The sequence below is a fragment of the Mycetomoellerius zeteki genome, unplaced genomic scaffold (assembly GCF_001594055.1).
Source record: "Mycetomoellerius zeteki isolate Tzet28-1 unplaced genomic scaffold, Tzet1.0 scaffold122, whole genome shotgun sequence".
Taxonomy (NCBI): domain Eukaryota; kingdom Metazoa; phylum Arthropoda; class Insecta; order Hymenoptera; family Formicidae; genus Mycetomoellerius; species Mycetomoellerius zeteki.
This window is the reverse complement of record NW_017256147.1, coordinates 129,929-138,420: the sequence shown is the minus strand read 5'-3', so window position 1 is coordinate 138,420 and position 8,492 is coordinate 129,929. Positions and strand designations below refer to the sequence as shown.

The 8,492-nt window shown below is 34.7% G+C and overlaps 1 protein-coding gene across 2 annotated transcripts in view; it reads right to left on the bottom strand.

The window, feature by feature from the left end:
- Nucleotides 1–1,006: 1,006 nt before the first annotated feature.
- Nucleotides 1,007–8,492, bottom strand: part of Ddr (discoidin domain-containing receptor 2) — a 78,155-nt gene continuing 70,669 nt past the window's right edge. The window contains exons 15-18 of one of the 2 annotated variants that reach the window (XM_018461404.1): nucleotides 8,139–8,280; nucleotides 4,285–4,434; nucleotides 3,164–3,305; nucleotides 1,007–2,405 (exon numbers count right to left, since the gene is read on the bottom strand). In XM_018461404.1, coding sequence (XP_018316906.1) covers nucleotides 2,392–2,405; nucleotides 3,164–3,305; nucleotides 4,285–4,434; nucleotides 8,139–8,280 — 448 coding nt within the window. In that variant the 3' untranslated portion in view covers nucleotides 1,007–2,391. Of the gene's footprint in view, nucleotides 2,406–2,660; nucleotides 3,306–4,284; nucleotides 4,435–8,138; nucleotides 8,281–8,492 lie in introns of those variants that run through there. The other variant, XM_018461403.1, reaches the window with a different exon arrangement.

The window sequence follows — 8,492 nt, the reverse complement described above, 5'->3', positions numbered from 1 at the left end:
TACATCCGCGAGTCTTGCAGGATCGAACGCGTTTGGATTTTTCTGACAATCATACCATTTACAGACATTTGAAATATTGAACATAGGTATATAAAGAATTAAGTTAATTCGTAAAGTATTTAATCGCTGGACCTGGAATTAAGAGGTCGCGATCTATATCACTCGATATATTCGTTTCGCTAACGCAGTGGCAGTAGTCTTTACGATATTTTTAACTTCGTATATGTTAAGTCATCAACGTAATGTCAACATTAGGGATTTCTCATTTTCACAATTTTATTAATCAAATTATAATCGAACGAAATTATATAAAACGTTCTTGATCCGTTGTTTATTTGTCATTGTCGATTTACATAAATCATGATCTACATATTAAATTTTTAATTAGTTTCTTCTGGATAATGTTTAAATAATGAGAAAGGAGAAATAAAAGAAACAAACAACACTATTGTTAGAAGATATAAAGAATTAAAAAAAATAAAAGAGATATTTTTATTATTGGACTCATGTTTATCTGAGATTAAATATAATAATCTTTTAAACTTATTAAAATAAATTCCACGAACAAAACGACATAAAAAAGAACAAAAATTCTTTTCCATAATTATTTAATCGTACACATTCATCGCTTATATATATATTCTACTTTTAATTATCTTACAGATCACGAGCATGAGTCTCTTAGCCTGCGCGAGGCAAGGTACCTAGAACAACGTATCGGAATTTACGTGACGTACAAGTTTTTGAACGTCGGAATATCTCTGTCGTGTTTCGCACAACTATTGTTTTCCTTTCGCTACACGTACAGAACCATTCTAACAAGTATATAAGTCTTTCAGTATTTCATACTAACGATAGCTATTTACCTGGAAATGTCTTACTGCTGGAATATGTGAAACATGTCAGTTTTAGTAAGAGGACAACAAATTCAAAGAACACATGATACTCTCAAAAATTTGATTATCAAAAGAAAGTATAAATAGTTAAATCAAATATTTATTATATAAAGCATTTATAATCATGTTCAGAGAGTTGATCGGATTTTTATGCCTGTCAAATGAAGCAGAAACATTTACCGGGTAAATCGCCCATCTCTATTGCATACTATAAACTTAACATCAGGTCACATGTGCTCCTTTTTTCCTCCTAGAATCACGATACATCCCTCTTACGGCTTTTGCCGAAGTCGAGCAACGGGGCACGAGAGAAGTTTTGTGTATCGATAGAGTTAACGATCCTAAAACGATTATGCGATACGACCGCCAATAGAATGACGGTCTTATAATAATCTAATAATTTACATTGTCGATTAATCTTTTAACATTCTTTACACACTTTATATGAATTTATACTGCAACCTCTAATGGTATTGTCAAACATTTATGCACTTCGGCTAAGCGCATCTTAAGCTTAAGAGTAGTTTAAGGGAACTTAACGAAAACTTAACGCGGCTTAAGATTACCTTTTCCCGTATTCTTCGAAAAATGCTTCTTGTACAGCACAATGATTAATTTTACAGAATGTTCCTCTTAACCCATTTCATAATTTTTTGTGCATTGATAAGCTCCTTGAAGCGACGTTCGTATAATTCTTTCTGCGCGCCACTATGGCGAGTGTTCAATTAAAAAGTTAACGAGAAATCTTCGTCCAACTGAATTGGAGGGAAGGATATTGGTCGTGCAATTAAACGGTTGAAGGAACGATAATTAGCCTGTTTTTTATATTGTCGTCTTGAAGACGATAGCTTGAAAAATAAAATGGGGCAAAGAGTATACAAGCAGTTAAATATCACCGGAAACACATTGATTTATTATAATCGACTCGCTCGTATACGCTCATAGATTTTGCTTTCCTAAAAACAACAACTCGCTTAATCGTCTTAAAAATGGCATATGTATACGTGTATATATATCTGTATCTAGATTTTTGAAAAAACAAATTTTTTTCGTGAACACGTTTATGAAATCGACATATAAAAGGCCCGAGAACGGATAACATAATCCCATCATGAAGATCAGCAAACTTCGATTTTGGATAAAGGTCCATTTTTTTTTATTTCGAGGATCAGAGTTTAGAAATGACTACGTTATTCGTCGGTGGACATGTTACGTACAACTCGCGATTTTCAAGTCCGATCCACGTATATCCCGAACGTGACACGAGTGCCGTTACGGCGCGAATATCATAAGCTTGTTTGCTGACAGTATCAATTTCGGAACAGCGTATGTGCGATTTATCGAACGTGCTCCCCTCATATTGCCAGCACTAGTAACGTTCCATTTCGTATCGAATGCCACGGATCAAAATCATAATCTATCCATTTCAATTGCGCGAGCGTGGATACGGTATCGTGGAGACTCGGTATCATTATTGTGCGGCTATCCGTTTTGGTCAACGCGTAACTTCTGTAGGCGATTAATAAGAGAATAACGTGCAAAAGAATAAATGAGAAACGAGAAGTTACACGAGAATTAGTTAGAAGATCGAGTACCTATCACTTTATATAGTTAAGCGTATATAATAGTTCACAAATTTTCAATAATATGTCAATCAAATGATATATACGTACAAAAATTAATATCTCGTAGATTAAAAATAGTGCTTATAAAAAAATTAATATTCTATTGTCAAGCACTGCGCATTGTTATGCGTATCTCGGAGAAATAGTTATCGATCTATCCATAGTAACCATCTGCATTTTTCTTGCAAAGGAATCATTAAAAAAGCGAATTTTGTAGACAATGTCTTGTAGTTTGCACACGGACAGTTTGCGTTACGACAATGATTTGTGCGGTTATCGATTAAATTCACAGCGATGTATGGCGACCGACGGTTAAAAAAAGGGATATTAATGTCGTGAACCATGAAAAGTTCTGGGCGCGGTCAGCTCGTAGACTCTTATATTTTCTTCTCGCACGTAAGTGTCACCGTATAATATAGTTATCATCAGCACGATGGACGCGTCCGACCATGCCATCACAAACAGTTTACGTTCGTTATAGCCGATTTATGGATCGTCACCCTAGGTACTAACTTGGTCTGACTTGGTCTAGCTTGGTCGATGAAGGGCAGTTCCACCAATTGCCATTTAATTCGCCGATCATAGAAAGCCGGATAAGGTTCCAGCCTTCCAGTTCTCTATATCAAGTATCGTTCGACTCACCGGGTTTATAACCGAGATTTTTTCGTTGCAGGAACAGGTGAATCTCGCGAAAGTTTGGTCGGTCGACGTCGTTCCTCTGCCAACATTCGCGCATCAGATCGTAGATCTCTTTGGGACAGTTTTTTGGCAGTGGCAGTATCATCTGTACAAAAATAAGCGTAAGTCGAGTCTAACGTTATCAGTTATGTAGAGTAAGATACAATTTCAAACATGGTACAATTCTAAACGAAATAAAATTTAAATCCAATTTTCGAGATTCAAATTTGATAACTCTCTCATTGTGTGGTGGAGAGTATTGAAGAGTATCAAACAGGAAAAATCAAACTTGAACTTCGAAAATTCGATTCAAATCTTATTTCAGAATTGTATCGTATTCGAAATTGTACCATTATATTATATATCGCTAAACGTTTTGTATATAATAAATGTGTTGACGTATTTTTGTATAAGAATAAATTTGTCAGAATAAAAAGTAGATTGCTCGCGACGATTTCATTATAAATTTAACATACACGATATTACAGAAATAAACGGCACAGACGTAATAAAAATATTTTGCTCACGTAATTAATCACAATATTTGTTATACAATGAACTGTTCGTAAATATTAACAAACTCTGTCTACACCGAGAGAGTATAGAATAACAATTCTTACAATACGCGTGTTGGTTTCAAGCACTCTTGATGTTGGGAAAATGAACGCGACGGGCTCGAGTGCGACGCAATATTTATTATATTATATGAATTACTAAGCAAGTAGTTCTGCCATTTTCATGGAAACACACTCGCGCGATCCACTTTTATAATTACATGTTCGACACCGTGCATTTATTTAAACCTGCTTTTTCAACGATGTTAATTGTCCTACAGTTAGTCTTAGAGAAACAGGACACGTTCAGACTACTCTCGAAAGAAGCTACGTAAAAAATAGAAAAAACGTAGTAAGAATTTACGGAGTAAGGTAATCAGAAGTCTGAAAGACGGAATAAATAGTGGCGTTCAAAGCCTTGAAAGCTTCGCGAGGCACTCAATGTGAAATCAAGTACTCAGTGCACTCATTACATTAAGTACATCGGACACAATGAGGGAAAGAAGTCGAAGAATTACTCCGCGTACTTACCCTTCGCTCATCCTCTTGATAAAAGTAAGTCGCATTCTCCACTATTCGATGATCCGGAAACTCTTCGAACGGTTGCTCCCGCGCGAATGTCAGTATTTCCCACAGCGTGACGGCAAACGCCCAGACGTCACCCTTGCACGTGTGTCTTCCCTGTACAATGTAAACACATCCAAGAAAATTTTACAAAAGTTCGTTTACTATATTCATTAACTCCGGCAGCTTTTACTATTTGCAGCTTAAGAGCGCTTGGAATTTGTTGAGCATTCTGATATAATTGGATAAGTTTATTTTACGGTGCAATAAATCTGGAATGTGTATATATATATATATATATATATAGAATTTGCATCGTTTGTATAAAGATTATTTAATACCAAGTAACATTGCGACAATATAAGTAATAAATTCTGTTTTTTTTTATACGAATTCAAGTTAATATCTGTTTTTTTGGTAAGCCGCAAAAATAATTAAAAGCGCGACATGCTCGACGCAGAAATCTAATGTTTGAGCGTGAAGGAGTAATTTATGGAAACTGTATGCGCCTTCGAGTTTCCCAAAGTTCAACCGAGTAACTCAGTTAAGCCCAAGCTTCACAGAACGCCATAAAGCAGTTACACGATTTTACTCTTTTCCTCACATTGATGGTTGGATGTATCTTCCGCTCCCATTGGCATGTGCATGACCCATCAAGCATAATTATATGATAAAATATATAAACGGCAAGTTATATAAAAGCTTTAGTAGCTACAAGTTTTAATTAATATCAGTACTACAAACATAACGTTTTCTGAGGAAATATATAGGAAATAAATATATTATATATATGTATATACATAAATTATACAAAGATGTAAGTAATTATATATTTACTATCAACAAGATTTAAAATAAGCTCGTGAAGAAGAACGTTCCGAATTATTATACTTACGAGAAAAATATATTTTAACAATTATAGAAAAAGTCAATGGACAGAATGATATAAAGGTAGAATATTAATAAATAAGAAAAGCAATCGCGAAAGACTTTCCTGTGTAATAACATCGTAATTTTAAATCTATTTGCGATTAAATGATTGTGTACTTGATGTGAAATTACCGCAACTTAGGTACTTAAATTACATAATCTCTGCTGCCGGTAATACGCTGAGAAGATTGCACATGCGTGCAGAGTTTGTAGTTTGCGCATGTTCGAAAGGATCTTAAGACATGATTCGATTATTTATGAAGTACGCGATACAAAATTACATGTGCATCATTTACTTATACGTTACTTCAAATTGTTGAAATAACGTGTGCGCGATAAATAATGATCTATGCACAAGCAAACCAGTAATAACAAAGTTATCGTTCATCGTTTAATATATAACAGAATACATGAAATAAAAAAATGTTATTATAGCTTATACGTAATAATAAATTAACGTTCTTCTATTAAAAATACTGTTACGTTTTATTTGACACTTCTGTAAAAAATATTCTGAATAATACTAAATTAAACATGATCGAATCGCGTTTTAACAAACTCTGTGATGCGTAATCGCCGAATAATCTTATAAAGAATGATTTCCATGATCACAAGATCGATATGAAACTATTAAATCGACGGTAATCCCAGATAATTTTTGAAGCGGTATTTCGCGCGTAGAAACGGGATCGTTTCATTAGCGTGGCACAATGGCGGAGGTTGGATAAATGATGGGCAATAATGAAACATTAATGGCGCAGTCAGTTTGAAATGACGACGCCAACTAGCTATTCAATACTATATTTCCCAGCCTCATTTCTGTTTCGTCGAATAACCGTTTTGATATTAATTTGCCATTACACAGGTACAATAAATATACTATTTCCGCAAATGACGATAAAGAATAGAGTAACGATATAATAATTAATCTATGCACAGTTAGATATTAAAATTAAATTTAAATTTGTGTATTATAATTAATTTTTCAAATGAAAAGATATTGAATCGTAAAACAAAGCGTATATTTGATCTAAGTAGAAGCAATATAAAAGAATAACCTTATAAATTTTAAAAGTATTAACGATTCGCATTTTTATCTTTGCATAACTGTTTTATAGAGATATATATTTCTAGAATTTTTCGTCATTAAACGGTCAAGTTTATAAATCTCTCCTATATTTTTAGATACTTAAATGATTGAATGCTAAAGATTAAAATCAGCACGTTAAAATTTTTATAAATTGGATAAATCTCACATTCAAGTCGTTTCGTTCAATTTTTAAATATTTATTATAAATTAATACCTCTCAAAATTAAAAATATCTTATATTTTATGCGCGACACGCAAATTATTAACCACACAAATATATTATTAAGATACGTTATTATTAAATATATCATTATTATTATTATTATTTGTCAGTGTCCGATTACAGCGCGGTGTTTGACTATAGCGCGAGACACAACACGCTAATACTTTTAAACACTAGCAAAAAAAGTTCGTTTCTTACGCCAGGTCGACACATATTTGTCCGAATTTGTCGTGAAAAGTAAACGCGAGTATCTTTCATCGTCGTCCACATCGTAACACCACCGAAAATAACGGAAACGCCATGTTCGATGCGTTAGTTTGCGAAGCGGAACGATTGTGTATGGATTGTCGAGCGGTTAAGCTGAAAAAGCCGCTCAACATCGAAAATGAATTTCCAAACGCGTATCGCATATTTTCTCCGACACTTTTATAGCTCAATGACGTGTATCGCGCAATGTGATGGGGCAAGCTCAATTCGCTAATACCAACGTGACCGCAGACGGCTCTATCAGCCTGATGTCGAGTGGTTTCGCGGATCGGCAATTCGATATTGGCAGCGACAATTGAGAAATTAAAGACAAGATGTATTAAATGAAACGTAAAACTTAATTTCCATCTGGAAATAAAGTTTATTAGAGAGAATTTTTCTTACCTTTTATAAATAACAGACTTCGAAACTTCTTTATTTCCCAATGGTTGAACAGAAATCTCTAATGCGATTCATTTTGCGTAATGGGAAGGACAGATTAACAAGAAGAATAATCAATTACAGTTTTAAATCAATTTTATCGCACATGGCTTGGCGCGTGGCATTAATACCAATTAAATGACATAATTGGCGAATTCGTTTAAAGAATAGAGAGATTGGCAGATGTATCATACGTAATCTCGTTGACAACAAAGCAATACGCGTTTTACGATTCATTTTATAATACACAGATCTTTGATGATTCATGAGTCGGAATATTTTTTCCGACTAATATTTCATACAACGCTTTCATCATATCTGTAAATCTAAAGAGATACTTCTTCATTACAGTATCTAACGATGATATGCATTTGTGACGGATAGCGAAAATGTCGACTTGGATAATGCCGATATGTAATGGCGGATAGGGGTTTTACTTCCGAATGTGAAAAGCAACGAAAAAAAGTATGCATCGGAGCGAAACCGAATTTCATCGCGTGGATGCGTAGCCGTAGTTTCGTCAAAACGCCGCGTTCCACCCATGCGTAGAGTGAAATCAAAGCGACCCGACACGTTCTCGTTTTGTCTCCCTTGTCTATTTCGCTCGTTTACGAGCGAAAGTCGTTTGTGCCAATTTGATTTATCCTCTCTTTTTTTGTTTATAATTCTATCGACTTTTGCATCGCTGATCTTTATTGCCACTAACGCGTGAGCGCCCGTCTAAATCGGAAGCTTCCGGAAAAAGCGCACACGCGGAAAACTATGCTGCGCGCTAAATCTCATGCTCAAAGGTGAAAAATATCGAGAGAGGAAGAAAGAGAAAGAGAGATAAAGAGACAAAGTTAAAAAATATACGTTTAAATGTATAGTAAGCATTTATTGTAAACTCACCATTAACATTGATTCCCATGGCATCCATCGAATCGGTAATGGAGGACGTCCTTCGACACGGAAGTAATCCGCCGCATATGCGCTTCGTCCGCTACCCAAATCAGATACTTTAACCGTGCATCCGCGGCACACTAAACAATTTCTGAAAAAAATTCACAAATACTCGTCTCTTAATTTCTGTGAAGCACCTTTTTCATTCTACTGTGTAATATATCCCGAAATATTTCCACTCGCGAATTTTAAACTGGAAAACAATAGAATTATTTTTTGATCAAATTAACACTTCCATTCTTTTTATTAACGCTGGCCATGAGATCTCTGCTAACTGTACAACTATGCAATATTCTATTGGTT